This window comes from Equus asinus, chromosome 12, assembly GCF_041296235.1.
Source record: "Equus asinus isolate D_3611 breed Donkey chromosome 12, EquAss-T2T_v2, whole genome shotgun sequence".
Taxonomy (NCBI): domain Eukaryota; kingdom Metazoa; phylum Chordata; class Mammalia; order Perissodactyla; family Equidae; genus Equus; species Equus asinus.
This window is the reverse complement of record NC_091801.1, coordinates 23,794,214-23,821,264: the sequence shown is the minus strand read 5'-3', so window position 1 is coordinate 23,821,264 and position 27,051 is coordinate 23,794,214. Positions and strand designations below refer to the sequence as shown.

At 36.4% G+C, this 27,051-nt stretch overlaps 1 protein-coding gene across 1 annotated transcript in view; it reads left to right on the top strand.

Annotated features, from left to right (window-relative positions):
• The window catches only part of RAB2A (RAB2A, member RAS oncogene family), a 95,896-nt gene that overhangs the window by 30,948 nt on the left and 37,897 nt on the right, over positions 1-27,051 (top strand). Inside the window, exons 2-5 of the mRNA XM_044780192.2 lie at positions 3,715-3,786; positions 13,384-13,451; positions 22,290-22,372; positions 22,805-22,897. Coding sequence (XP_044636127.1) covers positions 3,715-3,786; positions 13,384-13,451; positions 22,290-22,372; positions 22,805-22,897 — 316 coding nt within the window. The remainder of the gene's footprint in view (positions 1-3,714; positions 3,787-13,383; positions 13,452-22,289; positions 22,373-22,804; positions 22,898-27,051) is intronic.

Here is a 27,051-nt window from a genome sequence, read left to right as displayed (position 1 = left end):
AGACAGGAGATGGTTTGTTATGCTTAACTTTAGGGTCTTTAGGCTGTGGTTGTGTTTATATGATTTATTGGAATAACAATTTTTCAGCCCAAATTCAAAGAACCTTGTTTACAATTTTGAGGAGCTTGGATTCTATATTTTAAGCAATATAACATGAGAGTGAGTTACTCATCTGTGTTTTAGCAGAAATTTTCCCAGTGGTTTATAAAATAGATTGGAAAAAGGACGAAGGACGAAGGCAGAAAAATCATGTCTTACTGAGAACCAGAACTAGAACACTAAGGATTAAGAGGAGGGAAGAGCAGGGAATTTAAGAAGACTTTTCTGAGAGAATTGATGAGATTGGTAAACCATTAGATGTAGATGATGAAGAAAGGGAATTAAGGATATTGTGATTTTTCTTGTTGGGGTGATCTGTTGGGAAGCAGTTTCAGAGATAAGGAAATACTGAAGGAGAAGCTGAGTTTGTTCTGAGTTGTTGATTGGGAAGATGGTAGGCAGGAGAATGCAGAAGAATGCATTAGGTTTTGGAAGTTTGAGTTCCGGGCCTGAAGGAATTAAAGTGGACGTATTCAGTAGGCATTTGGAAATAAGGAGAGTGAAGTTAAGATGTGGCTGGAGAGATAGATTTGATACTCATTGGCTGATTTATAAAAGTAGGTGAGACTGTAGGACTGCATTAGTTCTCTCAGGTGAAAAGAAAAGGTAACCAAAGACGGGATGGTGGGGAAAACCTCCAGTACTTAAGACTTGCGTGGAAGAAGAGGAGCAGTTGTCACAGAATTAAGAAACCAAGGAGGTAGTTATAGTCTCGTAAACCAAAAGAGATCATTTTCAAGGAGGTTGTAGGCAGATGAACTATATAGATATAGTTTATGAGCCCAAATAGATCATATTTCTGGACTAGATGAGATGAGGACTGAGAAAAGGCTAGCTAATTCAATTTGGCAATTTGGAAAAGCATTGGTGATTGTGAGCCAGACACCCCAAGTGTTTGGAAACAAGTTTATCTAGAATTAAAATAATAGAAATCAACAAATACTGAATAAGATAAACTATCTGTAAATATCACCAACCCTAACAATGGTCAATAGATATGTAATGAAGGAGACTTGCGAAACACCACAGTGGCACTTGAATATTTTCTCCGCCTTTCAAGATACAATTAAGGGCTGGCCCGTGGTCGAGTGGTTAAGTTCTCGTACTCCACTTCAGCGGCCCAGGGTTTCACTGGTTTGGATCCTGGGCGCGGACATGGCACCACTCATCAGACCATGTTGAGGTGGCATCCCACATGCCACAACTAGAAGGACCCACAACTAAAAAAATATACAACTATGTACTGGGGGGATTTGGGGAGAAAAAGCAAAAAATATATAGATGTAACAACAACAAAAAGATACATTGATTACCTGAAGAAAGAATATAGAGTTTTGAAAGTGAAGAACCAAAGAGTCAGTAAGCATTTTCTCTATTTAACCAGCATTCGGTCAGAATAAGTGGTATTGATATTACTGGAGCAATGTGTATTCTGTTGTAAGATACGAAAGGGTTTTCACTTAAATGATTATTAGATTGTTAGATGATTCTTCAGGTCCCTCAGTAAAATCTGTGATTTCTAATTATAGTTTTTTCTGTGCCATATGGGAAAATTTTGGACATTGAAAATGGAAATGAAAAGACACAGAGGAATCTTAAATGCACATTACTAAGTGAAAGAGGCCAATCTGAAAGGTTATATGTTGTACAATTCCAGCTATATGACATTCTGGAAAAGGCAAAACTGTGGAGACAGTGAAAAGATTAGTGGTTGCCAGGGGTTGGGGTAAGGGAGGGACTGAGGCAGAGCATAGGGGATTTTTAGGGCAGTGAAACAATTCTGTATGATACTATAATGGTGGATACATTATGCATTTATCAAAACCCATAGAATGTACAGCACCAAGAATGAACCCTAATGTAAACTATGGACTTTGAGTGATGACAATGTGTCAGTGTAAATTCGATTGTAACAAGTGTTACAACTGGATGCTGATATTGGAGGAGGCTGTGCTCATGTGGGGTGGGGAGTATATGGGAACTTGCTGTGCTTTCTGCTCACTTTTGCTGTGAACCTAAAACTGCTCTTAAAAATAAAGTATATTTTAAAAAAGAAAGAACTGAAGATTCATATGTCAGTTGTTCACCTATTTTATACTTTCATTCTTTGTTTTTACTTTCACACTTTTTAAAAACTAATTTTCCTTTCTATCCTAGACCTGAAAGACTACTCAAAGGAGTTTAGAAATCTGATAAAATGAGTTTGACTTCGTGCCTTTTGTAGTGTAGAAAGGAATTATGGATAAAAGAAAGAGAAGAAAACTAAGGTCAAATGTTACGAAATTCCAGTTTATTTTCAGTTAACTAGAATCTTAAAACATTCAAAAAACTTTGAACAAATAAAATATTTCCTGAAATATATATATACACACACAGAACATTTCTTTGATTTGTTACTGGGCATTTTGACAATCTTTATAACATTTGTGATGTTTGACAGTAGGGCCAATCATTCAGCAAAGTTGTGAAGTGCCTTATCGCTGCCATAAAACAGACAGCAAGTCAGAAGATATTCATTGCCCTTCTCTCATTGAGTTTATAATCTAGAAGACGTCGAACAGCTTTCAAGCATCACTTCAGAAAGCCCTTCTCCAGCCCTTCTGTCTAAATTAAGTCTCTTTTGTTATGCTTCCTTGTAGCACTTTATTCTCTTCTTTCAAATGGCAGTTATTATAATTACTTCAAATTACAGTTTATGTAGATTTGGGTATTCATTCTGTTTAATTTCTCTACCTGTGCTAGATTGTAAGGAAGGAAACAGCTCCATTTTCCACACGATTGTATCTTCAGGTCCCTAGTGCAGTGCATAGTTAGCGTTCAGTAAAGACTCATGGAGTCAATGGGTGAAGGAGTGAATGATGACTGCCTCTAGAGTTCTGTAGAAGTGCAGAATGCTGTCAAGTACGCAGACTTGGTCTAGAGTGAGGATAAGGGCCTGAATGCATAGGAAGGTGGTGTGTTCAGTATGCACTTCTCCTCAGAGGGCAAGCAGGGTGAATATAGAACATTTGCCCTTCGTTTAGAAATGTGGAAGCTATTCGTGACCTTAACAACGTGAAATTTGGTGTTATAGTGAAGGAATGCAATTCGTTACAGTTGATCCTGAAATGAATTAGCCAGATGATACAGCAGCAAGTAGCTTTTCCCAGAAAAGTAGATCCCAAACACTAACTGCTACCTTATTTGTCTGCTTGTTTGTTGTGTGTAGGAGAGTAAGATAAGCTATAAAAAGAGGAAATTACTATGTTTTAAAATTTTCTCACTACTACACAAAACACAAAAGTGCATGAACACTTAACTGCATGAGTACTGTGGTAGAGGCTACTGGGAGGACCTGGTTGGTTGTTTTCTAGGGGTTGCTGCCACTTTTATCTTTCAGATTGAAAAATGTTGAATTAATAAGAAAGGATGGCAAGGGTGTTTTGGATTGGTTAACACCCTTCACTTAAATCATCAGTCCTCTAATTTCCCAGGAAGTTAGAGCACTGAGAAATCATGGGAGATGGTTTACAGAGCACCAGAAACCCTGGCTGCTTCTTTTCCATGTGCTTTTATAAAATGTTTTCTTAATCTGTGACTTTTGTCTCTTAATTTTTTTTTTTTTTTTACTTTCAGGTGTTGGTAAATCATGCTTATTGCTACAGTTTACAGACAAGAGGTTTCAGCCAGTGCATGACCTAACTATTGGTAAGTTTTATAAAAGAGATGGGAAGCATTTGAAAGTTTTGGGTAGTGGAAATGGCATGTGCTTGAGGGTCCGTTCTATTAGTGATGAGTCAAAAAATAATGAAACTAGACTTGTTGCTGTGCAGAGTTTAGTCTCCATTGCTTTTTAAAAATATAGTAAAAATCATGTTACCTGACTGTGTAGAGGTGGTTGGAGCGCAGGAAGACATTAATATTTTGATTGTATTTAATGATGAAACAAATGATTGGGTGACAATGCAGCATATGGGTAAGAAGAGAGACTCTAGACCAGCTTGCCAGAGTTCAAGTCAAGGCTCTGCCACTAACCAGGTGGGCAAGCGACTTGACCACTTAATGCCTTAGTTTCTTTATCTGTGAAATGAGAATAATAGTAGTTCCAATCTCACAGAGTTAGTGTGAACAACAAATGAGTCGATAAACATGAAGCACTGGAACAATGCCTGGTGACATGGTAAAGGCTTAGGCTTACCTATAATTATTAATTGAGAAAAACTACCATCAGGCATTTTTTAGTTTTCTCAATTGTGAAGAATAAATGAAATAGTTACTAGCAAGGAATAATCGACAAATATTAGCTATTATTATTAGTGATATTACTCATTAATAGCAAAAGTATAAAATTAAAATGAGTGAAAAACTAAAAACTTTTAAGAATATGTTTTGGGTCCTTATTTGTTAAACAACTATATTTATATCCTGAAAGCTAAAGAATCTAGCTGAATTACTCTTCCATGGCTGTAGCCCATTAACAACTAGAAACTAGTCAACTGTGAAGAAATAAGGTAATTGGAAATCCAGTTAGACTTTACAACTGATAGCTTGATATGTTTTTTTCAGCCGGTGACCACTTATTTTCCATGAATACTGTTAACTCACTGTGACAAGCAAGTTGATTCTCATGTGCTGTGTAAAATACCAAATCAAAGATAGAGTTTATGAATCAAATTATTAGATCGATTAATAGTTTTCAAGCAAGCCACATGTACTTTGAAGACTCAAGTCTTTCCTTAGTGGCTACTGTCAATAAGAGTATTCAGATTCCATTTTAATTTTGCTAGTTTTAAGTCTACGCAATAATGCTGGGTAAAACAGGTACTACTGGTTCATGCTGGTCTTCGTGGTATAGTATAACTTTGGTGAGCTCATTTTTGTGTAGGATCTGCTCTTTGCCCAATAGGTCTGAACCTTGATAGCTATCTCTTAGGCATCACTCAGTTCTGAGATAACTAGCCAAACAGTTGTTTTTAGGATAGAGTATAAACAAAAATGTCTCCTTTTTCATTGAAGCTTTCATATAAATTTCTAAGTTGTTACATCACACCTGATGGAGAGGTTGGGCCTGAGCCTGGGATGAGAGACTGACTTAGGCTGTACTTGTGGAGAGAGAGAAAGGAGTAGACCAAAGGGAGTTGTCTGGAAAACTGTAACTCACGCAGCTCTACCACCTGGCTTCACTCTGGATTTGTGGGTGGGAGGCACCATGTCTTCTCTTCTCTCTTGGCCTGGGTTAACTGGTGTCTTCCATGGCTCAAGCCCCAACCCCCGCCTGACGGGCCCACTGCTTCTGAGCTCTGGTAACCCTGGTTTCTCTCTTGGTCCCCCCAGCCTAGGCATGGTAGCAGCTTCCTGCTGTTACTAATCTCTGAGTTGCTTTACCATCTCTTCTTTGGGCTTCTTAGCTCTTCCTTTACTATAACCAATTCTCTACTTTAAATTCCCTTTGTTTTAAATACTTAAGTATGGTTTTTGTTTCTCTGGTTGGACCCTGACTGCTATACCTTATGACATCCATCACAACAATTTATTTTTCAGACATAAAAACAATTTAGCAGGTCAGTAGCACATATTTTTTAAAGGAACATTGAAGTGTTTGCTAAAATAGGTTTAAGACAGTGTATTGATTCTGCTGCCTACTTGCCTTTGCCTGATGAATAGAAGAAGATAAAAAAGTTAAGGTTGGGTCATGACTGAGAAGTTTTAGTGACAGAGAAGAGTTAATAAAAGACCGTAAAAAGTGAGGAAAGACTCTATGAAATATTCCTTACCCTTTGACTACTATCTCAGTGAGACTTGTTATGATATGGATCAAAGTAGTAGTTTATAAATAGCTTCCTGGATACAACTACATTGAAGGTGCAGACTAGTCTTGCTACTCAAAGGATGGTTCAAGGGCCATTGCACTGGACTAGCATAAGTATATGTGGGAGCTTGTTTAGGAATCTACTGAATCAGATTCTGCATTTGAACAGGATCTCCAGGTGATTCATATGAACATTAAAGTGTGAGAAGCGTTGGAACAGTGGCTTTTAAGTACTGATTACCCAGGTAGAAATATGTTTTATATTGTTGACCTCATGCACACATGTGAGCACACCCACACACACATCCTGACATCTCACTTCCTTTACTTCACTTCCTCCTGTGATCTTGCTTCCACTTTGTCTCAGCTACTCATTCTGATAGTCACACCCAGAATCTTGTCATTGCCAGTATTTGTAACCACTCCAGAATCTCAGTTTCGTGCATCTGGCTGTTTGACTATCCCTCTCATCCTTCTAATGCACACCCTCTAGCTCCTAATGTTAACGATTTATTTACTCCATCAGACATGTAATCCATTGATGTACCATTTTCACTCTCTCCATTTTCACTCTCACCCCTCTCAAGTTCTTACTTCCCTCCTTGTCCATCTTTACTTCTAACTACTATAATGATGTCATTATAATCACTCCTCCATGCACCCTCAACCCACTTGTCCCCTTTCTTCCTTCATCATACTCTTGTGGCTAACACCTAGGTTAGATTCAACTATATTTACTCCATGCCTGCATGGAGAAAAACACAGAGGCATGCTAGCTGGTCTCATTGTAATTCCTTGGATACTAACTTCTAACTGCCCAACAATCACACTTTATTTCCAGTCCAGTCACTTTTTCCTGTATAACTATCTTATACTTTCTTGCAGTTTAAGCATGCGGCACCTAACTTGTCTTCACTCTTAGATGAAAACCTTGGTTTCTATTTCACTCAGAAAATAGAGGCAAATAGAAGAGCATTTTCACAGGTTTCCACCACCATGTAGACCCACCTACGTGCATTGTGCCCAAAACTCAGCCTTCTCCTTGCTAATCTGGATGAACTCTTAATTTGCAAAGCCTGCTCAAGAACAGTGCTTCAGCAGGTTTTTTTCTTTCAAGTATCAATTTTTTCCCTTTTTGATGGTAATTTTTTATGACTTTATTTTCTTTTCCAGCTTTCAATCCTTTTCTCTCCTTTTAGCAAAAGTCCTCAGAAAGAATTGTCCTTATTTTTTTTTTTTTTTAAAGATTTTATTTTTTCATTTTTCTCCCCAAGGCCCCCTGGTACATAGTTGTGTATTCTTCGTTGTGGGTTCTTCTAGTTGTGGCATGTGGGACGCTGCCTCAGCGTGGTCTGACGAGCAGTGCCATGTCCGCGCCCAGGATTCGAACTAACGAAACACTGGGCCGCCTGCAGCGGAGCGCACGAACTTAACCACTCGGCCACGGGGCCAGCCCCGAATTGTCCTTATTTTTTATCTCTCATTGTTCTAAACCTACTCCAACTAGGGCTTTCTCCTTCAATGTATACATATTCAGCTGCTTACTTAACGTCTCTTCTCTTGTATGTCTAATTGGCATCTCAAACTGAACACATCCCAAATAGCTCCAGATCTTTTTTCCTCCCAGATCCTCACAACTATACATCTACACACACACACAGACACACCCCCATACCCTTCCTCTTGCCTAGATTTATTTTTCTCCTTAACTTTTTATACAAGTAAATATAAATGAACATTGTCTCTCACCCATATAAAGTGAACTTGTCTCATGACAGCAGAGTTACCTGTTTTGTTCATTGCTGTATCTCCAGCACCTGAAAACATACAAGGACTCTATAAATATTGCTGAATTAATATACTGTCTCTCTGGAGGGAAAGCTTTATAAAGCAACATTTAATGTTACAGTGCTTAGTGTATGCATCCTTTTAATGCTATTCAGTTACGTTGTTTACAAATAATTCTAGTTACAGCCCACTAATTCTCACCACATTTATTTCACTACCTGCTAATGGACACACTGGTCTGGAGGCCAAGCCATTTATATGTTGATTCCACCTTCCTGCCTATTTCCCCCACTTCCTTAACCCAGTCAACATATAAGCAGTGACTACTAGGAGTGAAAGTAGACTTTTGGGAAAAAGGTGGCAGAATTGAAGCATCATTTCTTCTGTTAGGCTCCCCACAGGAGATCTGTTAAAAATACACCTATTTGGTGTTCAATTTTCTGATAACTTGAGTTATCTAGAATTACATTGCCAAGAACAGGAAGATAGCTTAAAAGACGTCGTGTGAACATCTAATGTAGATCACACAAAGTCTGTGTACCTGAATCTTAAAATGTAAGTGTATTTTTCTGACAGGGCATGGTCAGTATGAAAACATTGTAAATATCCAGAGAAAGTTAAACTCCCTGTCTAACTTGCCTTTGGCCCTCCAGTAGCCACTGTGGTGAGTTTGGCCTGTGTATCTCCTTCTAGAGTTTTTAAACATATTCATCAACACACAGCTGTTCTAAATTTGTGCTTCCTCCACCAATGTACTATAGTACCCATTCTCATCACCCTTGCCTCTACTACAGCTTATTAATGTTTTTAATATTTGTGAATTGGAGAGGGGAAAATGGTTATTTTACTTTTTAGTTCCTTAATTTTTGGTGAGGCTGAGCATTTTTTATACGTTTAAGAACCACTTTTGTGTCTTCTAATTACTTGTTTACATTTTTCCCCCTTCTACTACTAGTTTTCTTTGGTCAATCCATTGACATTTTCCTTTGTCTTTGAAGCCTTACTAAGGAAGGCTCCTCAGTGCACAAATTATGTACATATTCTGTTAAATATTCTTCTAATACTATAAATTTGTACTCTATCTGGTATATGGTCATGTATATGATTTTCTATAATCGCTTTATAGCTTGTGGCCCCACACAAATAAGCCTGTCTTTCTTTTCTATTTGAATTGTCACCTTTGTCATATGCTAAATCTCCTTGTTAGTGAGCATGTTTGGGGACTCTCAGATCTATTCGATTTCTGGGTTGGTTTTTTTTTTTTTTTGTATTTCATAAGGTAGTATCACACTATGGTATTCGTAGTAACTTTGTGGTATACTTAATATATGATTGGCATTTTTCCTTTTCTAAGTTTTCTTGATTATTCTTGTGCATGTTCTGTCGGGTGAACTTTCATCTCAGTTTGCCAAGTTGCAAAGTTTTTGGTGAGGCTTTTAAAATTTGGTAAGAATTTTAGTAAGTTTATGAGTTAAAGGGGCATGCTCAGTGGTGCAGCAGTTAAGTTCGCATGTTCCGCTTCGGTGACCCAGGATTCGCCAGTTCTGATCCCTGGTGCAGATCTACACACCACTTGTCAAGCCATGCTCTGGCAGGTGTCCCACATATAAAGTAGAGGAAGATGGGCTTGGATGTTAGCTCAGGGCCAGTCTTCCTCAGCAAAAAGAGGAGGATTGACAGCAGATGTTAGCTCAGAGCTAATCTTCCTCAAAAAAAATAAAAATAATAAAAATAAATTTATGAGTTAATTTAGAGAGTTTATGTTTTTATTATATTGAGATTACCTATTTATATACATAATATGTGTTTTCCTGTATTCCAGCTTTCTAAGTGCTCTTCTGTAAAGTTTTAAAATTTTCTTTATACAGCCTTATGCTTATCTTGTTTGTTTTGGTAGTTTATAGATTTTGTTGCTATTGTGAATTGGGTTTTTTCCACCATTATTGTTGTTAAATTATTTTGCACGTTCTAAGTAGATAGTTTGGTCTTATCTGTAAGTCATAATTTTTTCCTTAGCTAATATTTATACCGTTTAGCTTTGTTCTTGTAATTTATGATCAAAATCTTAAGAACAATTTAAAATTGAGGATGTCTGTTGTAATCTTTTTTTTTTCAGTGTAATTTGAATTCCTCTGATGTTTTACCTTTTACTATGGTATTTCCTGTTTATTTTTCATAAAAAATTAAGGAAATTTCTTTTTTATGTCTAGTTTTCCCTTTGATTCTAGAATTAGGAAAATCAAACCTTCTTCCTACAAGGCTCTGTTTTGAACCTCTGCAGTGTCTGGGTTGCAGGAGCAGGTCCGTATGTTCTCATACTGGTCTAAGGAAGGCCCAGCCTGACTCTTGGCTTCATAGCCAGCTATGCTCTCTGCTGTAGCAGCCCCACCTGGGGGAAGGAGCGACATTCTGCTTCTTACTATGCAGGGATGATAATGATTTAGAGACATTTAGAAAATAGGTATTGAGGGCCGGCCCCATGGCGGAGTGATTAAGTTCGCGTGCTCCGCTTCGGTGGCCCAGGGTTACGCCGGTTCGGATCCTGGGCGCGGACAGGGCACCGTTCATCAGGCCGTGTTGAGGCAGTGTCCCACATGCCACAACTAGAAGGACCTACCACTAGAATATACAACTAGGTACTGGGGGGATTTGGGGAGAAAAAAAGAAAATATGTATTTACATTGAGAGTATTTTGTTCTGGAAGGTTTGAAGTGAATAACACCTTAAAAAATAAGCGTCACTCCCTGACAATGTTAGGTAAATCAGGCCTTGCCTTTGGCTCCACAGACAATTTGTCTGGCAGCCACATTGTCTCTTAATTGAAAATGTATCTGGGAAAAGAGCCTCAAGGGCATTGGGGATCACGCTTTATCTCATAAAAAAAAGCCTTTCTAAAAGGGATTCTCAAGCGTATATATATATACTTAATGAAAAAGATTTAAAATGTTTAAAAATCTAGAAGAGAATTCAGGTTTGGGAGTTTTTTTTTTATGTTTCCAAGCCTTCCAGGACACTAGCTTCAGTATTTTCTTTTGCCACATAGAATACAAAGGTAAAACCTGCGTTGAACCCAGTTATGAGAAGGTAGATGGGAAAGAGTTAGGTTTCTGAAGCTGAAATTGAATTCTGTCTGTTTTTATTTCATTTGATAGGAAAACAGAAATCATAGTTTTTTAGTAATCAGTAGTACTTGTCAATTTTTCCTTTTGACATCTGTATTTTTCTTTCTACTGTTATTCTTTATCTCGTTCCTGATTCTTTATCTTGTTCCTGGATAATGCAGTAGCCTTTTAACTAGTTTCTTTGCCTCTCATTTTTTTATTCTCTGTCCTCATCCTCTTGGTAAGTGAAGTTAAAACATCAATTTTATTATGACGTTTCTCTGCTTTACAAACAGTCCTGATTTTCGTATAACATTTCTTTAAAATTGGATAAATTTTTAGAGGCAAAATCTTTGTTTAAAGATGTTAGGCTTTAGCAACCTCTGTCTGCTTCTTGGAATAAAGAGATAAATATATCAAAATCCAGTTATGGCTAAGTTAAATGAAAGTTAATATATTAGAATATCTGCAGTTTCATATAGAACCCACAGGAGGGTGGCCGCTTGGACTTGAGAATGGGCAGGAATGGAGCATCTTAGAGGCCAGGAAGCAGGACAGCCCTGCAGCAGAGACGGTCGTAGCCTTTCATCTGCTAGGATGAAATGGTTGCAAATCAATTTTAGCATCTTTATCCCTCTGCTCAGGATGTCACTTCCAGAGAAAGAGCATCTGCTTGCCCTTGTTTGCCTTGCCTGCCTACCCTTGGTTATCAGTCAAGGGTCTGTTTCTAATTTGTAGTTGTTTATTGTCAAATTTGACATTATGCATTGGATTGAAGAAATCTTGAATCCCAGTGAGCAGTGCCGATGCTTTTGGATTGTGGTTAAAAGCCCATCCATGCCAGTGGAAGGAAAAATAGGATTTCTCGCTCCAGTTTATGGCTAGAAACAATTCATGAAAAGGCTTCCACTTTGTCAAATATCTTACTGGTATGTAGAATTTTGTAGTTTAGTACATTCCTTTTAAATCCTGGATATTTCAAAGAACATTTGTCCTGTATTCAGCCATTGGTTTCTTTCCTCAACTACTCTCATTTTCATGTCATTGATGGTAATCTGGTGGATGATTGTTTTGTGTGTCTCTCCACCACATGGCGCAGAATATATATGAATATATGTATGTGGACAGGTAGATGTGTAAATGTTGTCATGGTTTTGCACTGCATAATTTTATAATTTTGCATTTTTTACTCTAGTACATCATGACTCCTGGATCTTTTCTCTCTAGCTTTCCTGTATTGCTATGTCTGAGAAACATATCATTAATTTCTTGGTGTCGCCTATGCCCCTAGGATGGAACAGGTACTAAAATGTAAAGTAAAAACTCCGTCAGGTTACATATCATGGGAAGACAAATTACCTTTCTATCTCACCCTTCTAATCACAGTTGGGAGAATTATAAGAGATGCTGAAATGTAATTCTGACCCTGGGCGATTTGCCCTTCCTTGGGCAACTAGAAGCTGTTTTTCTGCCAAGATGACATCTGGTTTCTGGAGACCATGTGTGTCTTCCCTTCACTCTGACTCTGATCTAAATACTGATAGAACACACTTCAAGCCGTAATGATTTGATACATTATAAGTGATAGACTTCTTTCAGAGTCTTTTTACCAGCTGTTTGCTGTTCTGAAGTTATCCCCTTTTTCTTCTCCTATTTTGATGATTGAATGAGTACTTTCAAAAGAGATGATAAATGCAAAGAAAAAAGCCAAAGTAGTAAACTTAAAAGTGTAAAGTTTGTATTTCCTTTGACCTGCAATCCTGTTTCCTGTAATTTGCCTAAAACCATAAGTTGAAAAATGTATGCAGAAAGTACATTTCAACAACTACTTAGTGAAAATTTGAGAATGCTCTAAATTTGTAGCAGCAGAGTACCATTTTAGTAAAGAGTGTGTGTGTCTATATATACACATAACAAACACACACACACAGGAATATTAGGGGACATCAAAAATAATGATATGGTTTTATATATTTATTGATTTGCAAAGATATTTGTGATTATGGAATAATGTCTGTGACATATTACTGACTGAAAAGCACATTGCAGAACAGCATTTGTATGTTCCCATTTATGTAAAATTGTGTACTTATTTCTCCATGTGTATTTCTTCATGGAGCAGTGTCTGGAAGTATGTTTAAACAGTGGTTATCTCTAGTGGGCAGAGTTGGAGATTTCTTCCTACTTGATAACGTATACTGGGAACCAAAACTATGATGTTGAAATTCATCTATTCCTTTTTCTGATTTTTATACCACATTAATAATTTTAAAGAAATTGTAATATTTGTTAATAATTATGGTTCTTGAATCTAATTTCTAGTTGTTTTTATATTACTGAGCCTGCGAAACATGAAGACTGCAGTTGACTTCCTGACTATACTAGACTTGAATATCTTAGTGTTTTAGTTATATCCTTAACTTAGGTCTTCTTAGCACCTCTGCCTTAGCTTACACATTTTCTAAGGATAGGAGCTGTAATTGTTAAAGTTTGTCTATGTGTCACCTGGCATAGCGTGTCCTGGAAATAAACATCCTTTTTTTAATATTTAAATGTGAAATATTATCCCACTAGTTTGTGTAACAAATCATTTTCTACTCTATTCAGGTGTAGAGTTTGGTGCTCGAATGATAACTATTGATGGAAAACAGATAAAACTTCAGATATGGGATACGGTAAGTATAGCAAAAATACATTGTATGACCTCAATAAAGTTCTTTTATAAAAGTAAATTGTATGGTTGTTTTGTTTTAATGTTATTTATGCCTGTTACGGTTTATTAGAGACTAATACCCCTGCAGTCATGAGATGAAATGTAAAGGTTAGTTTTTCTTATGCAGTGTTTGGAACAGATACACCCCAGGTGTTGGGTATTGGTGAACATTTCTGAGTGAATACCAGGCTATGTGGTCTAAACAGAAATGCTCAAGAAACTATGTTTTTTAAGAAAACAAGTAGCATTTCCTAAAGTACACATAGGAAGTAAAATATGAATGTCAGTACCATAGAGTCACTTGATCTGACAGCTTATTAATTTATTTAAAAAGTTTGAGTTAGTCCTAACCACTTGAAGCCACCTTGCTCCCAATCCTATTTCCATCATTTACATTCATTGAGTGCCTGTTACGTGCCATGCTATGTAAGCTTTAATGGCAGTTTCTCATCTGAACCACAGAACGTGAATTTAAGAGACTATTTTCTCTATTCTCCCATCTTAGTTGCATAAGAAAAGTTACTTTAATATATACAGTGGATGCCTTAAGATAGCAGTTCTCAAACCTTTTTGCTCTCAGAATCTCTTGATACTTTGAAAAATTAGTGAGAACCCCAAAGAGCCTTTGCTTACAGGGCTTATAGCTATCAGTATTTACCATATTAGAAATTAAAACTGAGAAACTTATTCGATACTTAGTTATTAATTCATTTGAAAATAACCATAAACTCATTGTATGTTAGGATAAACAATGTAATTTTTATGGAAATTAAATGTAGTTTTCCAAAACAAAAGCCAAAACTATATTTTTGTAGTAAGAGAAATGTCATATTGGTACATTTTGAAAAATCTCTTTACTGTTTCGTTAAGACAGCTGGATTCTCATATCTGCTTCTGCCTTGAGTCTTTGTGTTGTTTAGCTGAAATATATGAGGCAAATACAGTCTCACACAAATAGATGGTTGGGAAATAGAGGACCTCATGGACCCTGAAAGAGTCTCAGGAGTTCCCGGGGGTCCTGGGGTCCCCCTTTGAGAACCACTGTCTTAGGGCAATTATGACTTAATTCTTCATGGAACCCCAGTTGAGAAAAAGCAAAAGGTTTCCTTTTATGACAAACAGGATATTCTCTAAACTACTAAATGAAATATAAAACATGTGGAATTTTATCATCATATAACCCTGGTCTTTTTTCCTCTACTCACTCAGTCTTAGTTGTTCATCTGTCATGTATAATAGCTATGGAAGGAAAGAACCTTGGAAAATATTTGGTCTCACAAACTGGATTCCCAAGAGGACCAAGCAAGTTGCTGAAGGCTGTGTAGGTTTCCTGCTACTTCCTGCGTGTCACACAGTCAGCCCTGAAATGGAAAACCCTAAATCTCTAGCTTGTTTGCTCTCTCCCAGAGTTATGCCTTGGAATCTAGGTTCTTGTGCTTTCGTGTCTCCTTTTTGTCAGTGAAGATTTGTACTTGTACTGTTTCTTAGGGTTTCCCCCCTTGAGCCTGTAGCATCTAATAACTTTTTTGGTTTATATTCTCTCAGGCCACATGATTTCAAAACTGCATGAAAATGAGAAAAATATGCAAAGTCGTTTTTTCCCTAGAGGTTTAAAATTAATGATCTCCAAACCAAAAGGAAGTATTTTCTACTTCTGTATTAAAAGAGTTTCTCTTGCTTTCTTAGCTAATAAACTTGTGCAACGCACATCTTTCAGTGCAGTGGGGTGGGAACAAAACTACTTGCTCTTCTTTAATAAACATGTTTTTCATACCTTGTACTTTGCATAAATACTTGCTTTGCTTGAAGTAATTTTTTCCCCTTTTCCATTTAAGACCGGCACAGATGTCAACTCTTGTGGAGCCTCTCTGACCCCCATGGGAAAGCTGATCCTACCCATAATAGTTTTTGCATATTTCTGTTATAGCTCTGATCCCGTTGTTACATGGTTTTTTGTTCACATATCTACCCTCCTTAGAGTAAACATCATAAGGGAAAGGACCATCTATTTCTTATTCAACTTTGTATCTTGTATTCTTAGTTTACTGACTGATAGACTCTTTAGTAAATTTTCTTGAATGAATGAGTAAAGCATCTCATTCTGTCTAAGTGACTTTAGGATCATTGGATGTGTTCAAGAGACATCATCCCCTAAAGTACATGGTTTCAAAAGGAAAGATTAATATAGTAGTGAAAATTATGTGATTTTTTAAGACACAAACCACCTCAATGTGGTTTATTCTGATTTATTCAATTGTTTTTCTGTCCTTAAGGTGCTCCCTTAAGTAATCCCCCTCCCCCTTTTTGAAACTTGAACAAGTCATGCCTTCCCCAGTTGTTTCCTTTATAGGTTAACTAGTCATGCCTTCTTTTATTAAGAGCCTTTTTTTCCCTTAGCTTATGAGTTGATTGTTTTACACTGCAGTGATCTTTTGAAAGAAATATATAATAATTAGTTATACTGGACAGCATGAAGGGGAAATAGGAAAAAAACTCTTGTTCACACTTCCTCTAGAAGGGCACAGGGATATTTTTCTTTCCTCTGTATCTAAAAGGGGAGAGACTGTGGAGCCTTTGAAGACATGACCCCCAAAAAAGAATTGCAGAGCTTCTGCATGGAGGATGCTAGGAACCAGTGGTCTGCTCCGGATTTTAAGGAATATTCACAAAAGTCTGTTACTACTTTTGAAAGTTATTTCTTGAGTCTCTCTGCCTTATAGGTTTTCCTATTAATATCATTAGTTTTCTTCTTACCTAACTTCAAAAACTCTTTAGTAGACATTATGTGACATACGTTGTGGTTAGTTCCACATTTAGTTTATATCTGAGTGAAACACTGTCCCATATTCTTAACGTTTTGCAGTGTGTCTATACATTTGGATAGCAAGCCACATTTTTAGTAGCAAGGGTCATGGTCTATTCTTGGTTCAGGACATTTATAAAACCATCCTTCAGGGGAAAATTTGCCAAATGTTAAGGTTTGTTTCATCAGCCTTAAAGAAATGACATTTTTTTCCCCAATGACTAAGTCTCAGTATCTTAGGATGTTTGTCATCTGTTGTATACCCATTTCCATTCACACACACACACAAAATAAGTAAAATAAGGTGTTTTCCTTGCAAAATTTCCGCATTAACCATCTTTGCTTTCTTTTGAAAATACTAAGTATAGCCAGCCCTGGTGGCCTAGTGGTTAAGATTCACTGCTCTCACTGCAGCAGCCCAGGTTCGTTTCCCAGTCAGGAACCAGACCACCTGTCTGTCAGTTGTCATACTATAGCAGCTGTGTGTTGCTGTGATGCTGAAAGCGGTACCCCGGTATTTCAGATACCACCAGGGTTATCCATGGTAGACAGGTTTCAGTGGAGTTAGCTTCCAGACTAAGACAGCCTGTGAAGAAGGACCTGGCCGTCTACTCCCGAAAAACGTGGCCATGAAAACCCTATGAATAGTGGGGGAGCATTGTCTGATACAGCACCAGAAGGTGAGAGGAATGGGCAAAAAGACCAGGTAGGGTTCCACTCTCCTGTACAGAGGGTCCTTAAGAGTCGGAATCAACTCCACAGCACTAACGACAAAAGTATATCTGCCAGCAGATGCTCCCTGGAGGCCTTGCTGAAAGCAGTGATAACGGTATATCAGTGCCTCCCTCAAAGCATTTTCCCTTGACTCTGTAACTTTTTTTCCTCTTATCAGAAGTCAAATGTGTGATATTCTTGGTCTCTGTCAGGATAAGTCGAAGAAACGTAAGTTGTACCCAGTTCTTGTTCATTGACTGATGGAAGAAGGGTGGAAGAAGTCCATTCTCACTCTGAGACCCTCATCCAGCCTTTACTCACCCTTTTCTATTCTTACTCATCTTTCACTTTTTGTCACTTTTTCACTTGCCTTCCCAGCATATCCAAATAAATTTTATCCTCCACCATGTATCTGCCCAACTTGCTAGAAATATTTTTATTTTAGATTTACAAATGTTTCCCATCAAATAACAGTAAAACTATGTAAAAGAAAATCATGTTAAACTTACGTGCTAAAAGTAGCTTTTCAGCAAATCACAGGCATTTTTTGGTCCTTTGTAAACTTGTGTCAATTTATACCCAACTTTTTACCAAAAAAGAAAAAAGGAATATTTTTATATATCGATGGAGCAGTAAGGATGGATGACCAGAATTCAGCGAGGCTAGGAAAAGGGCCTGGAACCAAACCCTGGGAGACAATCCTGCCTCTGCCACTCTTCTCTGCTCCCATCCCCCCAGTCCCAAGAGTTGAGAGGCTTTTGGAGGTCCAACTGCTTTGCCTCCTTCAGCTGCTGTATGAACCACCTTTTCTTGAACAACCCACTGGGACAGGAAACTGTCAGCCATTTCATTCTACTTGATGTTTACCTCCTCCTTGTGGTCTTCAGTTTCTCTTATATGGCAGCATTAAAAGAATGTGAAGTCTGCGATCACATCCCCTTAAGTCTTTTTGGCAAAATAAATATTCTTAAATTCTTTAAAGCTTTCAGCATCTGCTGATGTTTCTGGATATTTACAAGACTTGTTTCTCTTCTCAGGATCTACGTTAGTTTCTATAGAAGACTCCCTTAAAAGGCCTAGAATTAAATAGCCCAGGTTGACTTTTTCTCCGTCCTTGCTGTGGACACTGAGGCAGCCTAAAAATCACTTTGATTCTTACTAATCTTACTGTCATCCAAAACAGAAGTCTTGTTCACACATGTAGATTTCAAAATCTTTTTCCTCGATGATAGCAGTTCCTTGATCACGGTCTCGATTTTTAAGTTGAATCTGTTTAGTAAAGTACTTGAGATTTCACGCTGGACAAGTTATTTGGCTACTTGGAAATCCTTTTTTTTCCTGTTAGTTCTTAGCTGAGTTTTATATAGCTGGAGTTAGATAAATGACTAACAATGAAAGTAAGAGGGGTTATGCATTATTGATTCTCACAAATCTTAATTTTCTAACTTTATTGGCTCTTTGGGATCAATCAAGATAACATATTTGAGTGCCTACTATAAATATACTTTAGTATTCTGAGTTAGGCTATCCCACAAGGAGAGCTAAAGAGGAAAAAGATAAGCGTTTGAGCAGTGTGTTCATTTATCTAATCAATAGTATTAGAACCAAATGATCACATGAAAGTGGTTTTGGATCTGTGAGGAAGAAAGGGTAAGTAGGGGCTGTGGTAGACAAGCTTCCTTGCTTTGTGAGAGATTTAGGGGGCTTGAACTCGTCCTCAGAGGGAGCAGAAATTGGATTGGTGTAGGGAGGGGGAAATCGTTTCTCAGGCAAAGAGTTAAATGGAGGCACAAAAGCAGGAATATTCAGAATATATGCAGGATATCAGTAGGAAAAACATCTGCTGCATGAACAAGACTTTCATTGAATAAGAAGATAAAATTCTAGAGTAACAAATAGAGGTCAGATTCCCAAGAGCTTAGGATTTAAATTCAGGGTATTTAGAGATTTTTGAGAATAGCTTAATGAGTGTGAAGTTTTATGGTATCAAGGTAACAGGAGAGGAAGAGGAATTAAGTTGCCAGCCCAGTTAGTACAAAAATTATCAGCAGAAAGACTTGGACACATGGGGAAGCCAGTTTCGGGGAATCTTTATTTATCTGGCAATTGAAAGTAAGTTTTAAAGATGTGGAGCAAAGAATTAAGTTTATGTGATCTAGCAATCTTCACGTGGACAATGAGGGTCTATAAGGCTGCTTTTTTCACAGATGTTCTGTGATTCTGATTTTAATACTAAACATCACTAAAAATGACTATGCTCATTATCTCTTGAGGCCTGCTTACTCTGTTCTACTTTTTTGCATATCTGGGTATCTTGCTGATTTTTTCGCAGAAATCAGACAGCTATATTGTGAGCAATAAGTTCATAGTCCACTCTAGCCTCCCCTAAACAAGTTTTTCTTGTGCTCCTCACTTAACCAGTCATTCTTGTTTCATTAAATGCATTTTTCTTTATACCATCAGATACTATTATGAGTGCCTTACTACGAAGAATTCTATACCTATTCAGTTTCAAGCTTCTAAAGTCTCTTTAAGCCAGCACCTTATAGTGAAGAGGATCAAAAATAACATCTGTGTTTCCTAAGTTGACATTCTTTTTCATTTAAAACAATATAAGGTGGCCGGCCCTGTGGCCGAGTGGTTAAGTTCACACACACTCCACCTCGGTGGCCCGGGGTTTCGCCAGTTCAAATCCTGGGTGTGGACTTGACACCGCTCGTCAGGCTATGCTGAGGCGGCATCCCACATGTCACAACTAGAAGGACCCAAAACTAAAAATACGTAACTATGTACCGGGGGGCTTTTGCAGAAAAAGGAAAAATAAAATCTTTAAAAAAAAATAAAAATAAAACAATATACGTCAGGCACAGTTTGGACAGGTTTTTATTAAAGTGCTTTTTAAAAACTAGATTACTCTTTGCTTTAGTATGATCAAGATAATTAACCATTGAGCTAGCTTCATGCAGTTAGTTTTTATTTAACTGTTTGTTTATAGTTGGAGAATACGTAATAAAACACTTTATTGGGCAGGATTTATTTTAATGCTACCAGTGACATTAACGAAGATACTCAGCCAGAGTGTGGGATATTTTTCCTACAAGTCAAGTCTCAAAAATATGGAAACCATTCTGAATACTGATCTTTGCTTATTATAAAGTAATCATAGATTTTAAGATGTATAGGTACATTCATAGTCCTCACTTAGAATGTGTGGGTTTTTTATTTGCTTGAATTTCTGTTTGATTTTGTGATGATGGGCAAAACCCAGATTCAGTGGATTCAGAATAAAGTGATGAATTATGTATGTTATTTCCATATGACAACGTTTGTTCTTGTAAAACTATTTGGAAGGAATGGGAATGATATATAGATGTGTGCTTTTCTCCCTTTTCTAAGTTTATTTTCCCTTTTACTATTTCTTATCTGGGCTGTGAACGCTGAAGTGTCAGATCTTACAGTGGTATTCCTCCAGCAAATGTATTCGTTTTAACTCATCCCACAGGATATCCTGGCATGGTTGTTTTAAAGGACTGTCACCTTTGCTCGATATCTGGGCATGGGAGATACAAGAGCTCTAAACCTGATTCTTATTTTGAAATATTTATCTTTTTGTATTATTTACCACAGAAGCTTACCTTGGTATATATAATTCAGAATAAATTGAATGTCTTAAAAATGTAGTCTTCAGTTTTCCTTGCTGAGCAATTAAAGAATTCCCATAATGTTTGCATTTTGAACTTGGGTTAGAAAGGACTTTTTTTTGAAAGATGTCTCAATAAATTATATGAAAATAGTTTTAATTGGTTTCATGCTTCCAACTAGTATCATCTAGGTTTTAACCTCAAACCATGTGAAATGAATTGGCTATTTTTATAGCCCTTTTATGTGATGACTTTCTCAGTATCTAATTTAGTGTAAGACATGCTAAGTGCCAGAGTTGCTTGTGAGTTACCGAGTGGGTCTACTCTTTGGTTTCCACATAGGAGAAGTTATTTTTACTGAATCTTCGCATGTTAGGATTTACTGGTGTCCGCTCATTTAGGTGGGATGGGGTAATGACCATTTTGTGCATTTGACTAAGACATTATGATTCATCTTTTCACTCAGCAGGCTTTTTCTGCATGCTTGCTGTGTGCCACACCCAGTGCTAGGCACTGGAGGTGGGGTGCATAGGAGGGAGGGAGTATAGTGGGGGGACCAATAAGAACAAGGAATTACAGAGTTTTGAGTGTTACAGCAGGGCAGAACCTGAGCTGTCTGTATGTTCTGGAGGTGGGAAGGGCTTAATATTTACACTGGAAGATTAGAACTCAGAACATACAAATAAGAGTATTTTTCAAGAAGTTAATAGATTTTGAATACAAAAATTGTGAAAACTGGCTTTATGTTTACTTAATTTACATGCTTTTTTTCTCGAAGGTAGAAAAGTGATTAAAAATGAAAAAGTATTTTTGATAAGAACTGTCTCAATTTTAAACTCAGGCATATCCCTCACCAGCCTTTCTTAAACCAAACATTAATGCCTCCAGTAAAAGAAATTAACTGATTTTGTATAATCTCTGAATTCTGTTTTCATAAGTGGATATAAAGATGACTTTACATCCTGTTGCCTTTTGACAAGCATTATATATCAAATAGAAAATTGATTAAGTGTGGAGAAAAAATTATATAAATTAAATTCAGAACCGTTTTCTGTTTTTCATAATAAAATGATTGCTCAAAGAATTCCATCTGATGACTGTTGAAAGCTCACTGCAGTTTATGATATAACTGATAAAATCTGCATCCTTGGCCTTCCAACAACCTTTACACCAGCAGATGGTGGGCGTAAAGATGTCATTCATCATTTATTTACAATGGACTTTATTTATTCTAGTGTCAACAGCTGCCCCAGGGAGTGGGTTATTGAATTCAAATGTGAGGCTCTGGGTTATTTGCTTCCTTTCAAATTTGTCTTCAGAGCTTAGTTGCTAGGAGTCCATTCTGGTTTCTAATAATGATTCATGTATTGTGAAGCCATTCAGTAAATTGGGTTGTCAGGGATTGCCAAAAAAGGTTTAGAGGTCTCGTTTGTGGGGGGTGTGGGGGAGGGATCGTATGTGCCTCTGGTTGACTTGAGCAGTAGTGGTATTATGTGACTTTTTCCTAAGGCTGGTGAAGTTAGGCTTACTTCTTTTCCTTTATGTACTCATTCGCTACCTGCCCATTTTCTATGTATGAATAGTGAGAAAATGTAGAGGACAGTTTGTTAAAGGAAATTCTCAACCTTTTCTTTCCTCACAGGCAGGGCAAGAGTCCTTTCGTTCCATCACGAGGTCATATTACAGAGGTGCAGCAGGGGCTTTACTAGTGTATGATATTACAAGGTGAGAACTTGGAAATTTTTCAGTTCAGTGGTCAATGCAGAGAATTTTTCTAAATAAATATGGTTACCAGTAATGAAAGTATAGCTTTGTCTTTATGCCTCTTTGCCTTTAAAACTTGTGTTTTGAATTAAATTTAAATTTACCATAGAAATCTGCAACTAAATTATTTTTTTATATGAATAAGCACCTCTAAGTTGATCGATTTGGTAATATTATTTATACATTGGAATTTTCTAAAATGAGGCAAAGTTTAATTTCGAAACTGAACTGTAATTAGTGAATCCTAAATCTGGATACTGTACTTGAAATCTGTTTCTCATTACGTAAGGGGATACATAAAAATAATCATCTTTAATGGAATATATACTGTTCATTGTACCCTACTAGGGGAAATGCTTTGAAAATAGTAATCAGATTATCGTTTATGTTTAGGAGAGATACATTCAACCACTTGACAACCTGGTTAGAAGATGCCCGCCAGCATTCCAATTCCAACATGGTCATTATGCTTATTGGAAATAAAAGGTAAAAAGACTAATGTAGAGGTTTTTTGCATTGATGAAGACTGGATAGCTATTTATGTGATAACTGTTAAAGTGCTTATCTTGTACATTTGTCCAAATGTAAGTTACTGATTTCTTACATTATAGAATTTTGAAAATCCTAAGATGTTTCTTTTAGTTTTTAAAATATAATAAGCTTTGTTGGAAATTATTATTAGAAATAGTTTTTGTTGGAAGATATACTTTAAAAAATAATCTGAAGATAGGTCATTATTAAATATTATCCAGATTGTTTTAAATACTTGGCAGTAGAAATAAGTATCTATGCAGAACTCAGAAAAGTATTTTTTCTCTTTTTCAAGACATAATGTGCATGAGTTAATACAATACCTAGATTTATCAGATGTATTCTACTTAAAGTCCTTAAACACTTTTAATATCGTTTAGTAGATATCACGTTAATACTTTTAAGCTTATCTCTAAGGCTTTATATTAGTGTCATCCTAATGTTGCTTCTTCAATCTTATTTCGCTTTCTATCTTTAGAGAACGTTATCTGCAGTGAATGTTCTTGTGATCTACGTTTAAAATGATAGTACATGGGAAAACAGTTTCTTGGCCATAGTTTCTATAAACTTTCAAGAATGGGAAAGTTTTCACTAACATTAGTAGAAAATTACAGTGGTAACAAAATTAGTATTTTTAAAATGCTAGACAATTTATTCGTTCTTTAAGTTTATAAAATAGTATTAAAAGATAATGTTTTTAGAAAGGTAAAATCATGACTCATGATAGAGAACACGTCAGCGCTTTTATGTATCTCATTAATTGAGGGAACCACTAAAATATCACAGTCAGTTCAAAAGAGAACTCAAAATACCACACGTTTATAATCAAATAAGGAATGCTGAAATAAACTTACGAATGGATGCAAAACCAAACAGTGTCCATAGGATGATAATTGTAGTCCACGGGGTACAGTTTACATTTCTGTGACAAGGATTATTTGCAGTATTACCTGTCTGGCACAAGTCAATTTCTGATCTCTACAATCTTTGAAAATTTGTGGGGTGCAGTTAAAGCAGTGCTTAGAAGGAGATTATAACACTCAATACTTGTATTAGGAAAAAGTTTCAAATCATTAATCTAAGCTTTGATTTTAAGATTAAAATTAGAAAGATGAGAGCAAGTTAAACCCAAGGTAAGCAAAAAAGGAGGTAATAAAAAGAAAACCAATGAAACCAAAAGCTAGTTCTTAGAAGATAAGTAAAATAGATACTGATCATGAAAAAAGAAGATACTTGTTACCAATATCAGGAATAAAAGAGCAAGACTACTACAGATCCTTCAGATGTTAAAAGGATAATAAGAGAATACTGTAAACAAAATAAGTAAATGGATTGGGGAGATGATCAAAGGGTACAAACTTGCAGTTAAAAGATTAATAAGTTCTGGAGAACCTTACAGACTGTCGTGATTATAGTTAACAATCCTGTATTACATACTTGAAAATTGCTAAGAGACTAGATCTTAAATGTACTCACTACAAAATGAAATGGTACTTATGTGATGCGATGGAGGTGTTAGCTGCACTACGGTCGTAATCGTATTGTTATGTAAATGAATCAAATGAGCACATAGTACTCTTTACTTATGTAGTGTTATAGGTCAGATGTATCTCAGTAAGAAATAAATAATCCCTAAACAATTAAATCCCTAAATTAAATCCCTAAACAATTAAAAAATATGTATATTTTCTTCACAGCTATTTGATTCCCCAACTCTAAGCTGTAGTTACCATGGTCTTCCTAAACTTCCTCTATTAGATGACTGCTTTCTTATCCGTAGAGTCATTAAATCCAAAAAAAACAACCTAAATAAATGGAGAGATGTACCACGTTCAGGGATCAGAAAACTAACTATTTTTGAGATATCAGTTCTTCCAAAATTGGTCTAAAGATTCATTGTAATCCCAATCTCAGAATTCTTCAGGCTTTTTTTAGAAGGAAGAAATGACAAGCTGATTTATTGGGTTCACTAATACTGATTTCAAAATTTATTATAAAGCTACTGTAATCAGTTTAGTCAACTGTTAGCATAGATAGACATAGATCAGTGGAACAAAGTGAGAAGTCAAGAAGTAGATCCTACATATATGGTCAGTTAATTTTTGGGCAAAGGTGCCAAGGCAGTTCAGTGAAGGAAAGGGTAATCTTTTCATGAAATGGTGCTGAAGCAATTGAATAGCCATGTGCAGAAAAATGAACGTTGACCCTTACTTCACACCATAAACAAAAATTAACTGGAAGTGGATAATAGACCTATATGTAAGAGCTAAAAGTATTTTAAAAATTCTAGAAGAAAACATAAAATTTTAGTGACTCTCATTTTGTCAGACATTTCTTAAATAGGACAGAAAAAGCATAAAAGGTGAAAAAGTCAATAAATTATACTTCAACAAAATTTAAAACTTTTGCTCTTCAAAGGACAGTTCCAAAAATGAAAAGGCAAGCTACAGACTAGGAGAAAATATTTGCACGACATATGTCCAACAAAAGATTTGTATCTAGAATATATGAAGAATTCCTACAATTCATTGATAAAAAGACAACCCAATTTTTAAAAATGAGCAAAAGATCTGAACCAGCATTTCACTAAATAAGATATGTACATGGCAAGTAAGCACATGATAAATAACAGCACTAATCACGAGGGAAATGCAGGTTAAAACCTCAGTGATATACTAGGACACACTCACTGAAATGGCTAAAATTAAAAAGATTAGCATACCAAGTGTTGGCGAGGATCTGGAGGAACTGAAACTGTTACACAGCTGGTGGGGATATAAAATGATACAACCACTTTGCAAAACATTTCGGTAGTTTCTTTAGAAAGTAAAAATGAATCTGTGATACCATCAAGCTATTTCATTCCTAGGCATTTACCCAAGAGAAATGTGTTTTCATATGTCCACACAAAGAATTATACACACATGTTCATAGCAGCTTTATTTGTAATAGTCCAAAAGAGGAAATGACCAAAATTTTAATTAACAAGTGAATGGATAAATTGTGACATAGCCATACAATGGAATACCTCTCTGCAATAAAGAGGAATGAGCTATTGATAAATGCAGCAGAGTGGCTAAATCTCAAAATAATTGTGCTGAGTGAAAAAACCCAGACAAAAAAGAAGGCATACTGTGTGATTCCATCCATTTATATAAAATCATAGGAAGTACAGACTAATCTATAGTGTCAGAAAGCAGATCATTAGTTGCCTAGGGTACAGAGGAGAGGAAAGGATGGGTTACAGTAAGATATGAGACAAGTTTTGGGAGGCTGATGGCTTCACAGGTATGCATATGTCAAACTCATCAAATTTTATATGACATGTGCAGTTCTTTTGATGTCAGTTATACCGCAGTAAAGCTGTAAAAGAAAAGAAACAGTAAGATAGCAAATAACAATGTACTGTATAGATTTGATTTCACAAAGTGTTATTTTAATAGAAATGGACATTTGCTATTAAGAAAAAATACTTATGTGACATTTCCATTGCAAAAGACCTACTATTGATTACTTCTTTGTAACTAGAAGTGTATATTATCTTGAAGTTCACTCAAGGCTTTTCTTGTTTACTCTTTCCTCATTTAAATCATCTCACTAATAATACCTTTTAGGATTAAGGCTATTGGAGTGAAGCTTTCATCTTTGTAATATGGAAGTATTCATACTACCTCTCAATGGTGATGTGTGAAAAAATAACGAGGAGAATATTTTGAGAATAAAGAGAATTTTCTTACTTTTATCTTACCAGTGTTTTCCTTGTGTCTGAAACATGGTGGGTAGCACCTCACTGGTGGCTTAAAATTGCTTGCTGCCCATGAGGAGCTTATAGTTCAAGTGTGAAAAGGAAAAGCAAAGTATGGTATATTCAAGAGGTGTTTCTAATGATTATCGATGGGTGGCCCTTATAGTTAGGAGTATAGTAGTTGTGGAAAGACATTTTAAGGAAGAAAAGAAAAAGGAGAAAAGAATGTATGATATCCAAAGAGCGAATGGAAGCAAACAGAGAGAAATGAGGTGATTGTTATTAGATAAGGTGAATTGGGGTAGACTTGGAAACAGGGAGTAAGCAATTTTGGAATTGGATGCATTAAGCAGTGGGGAGCCAG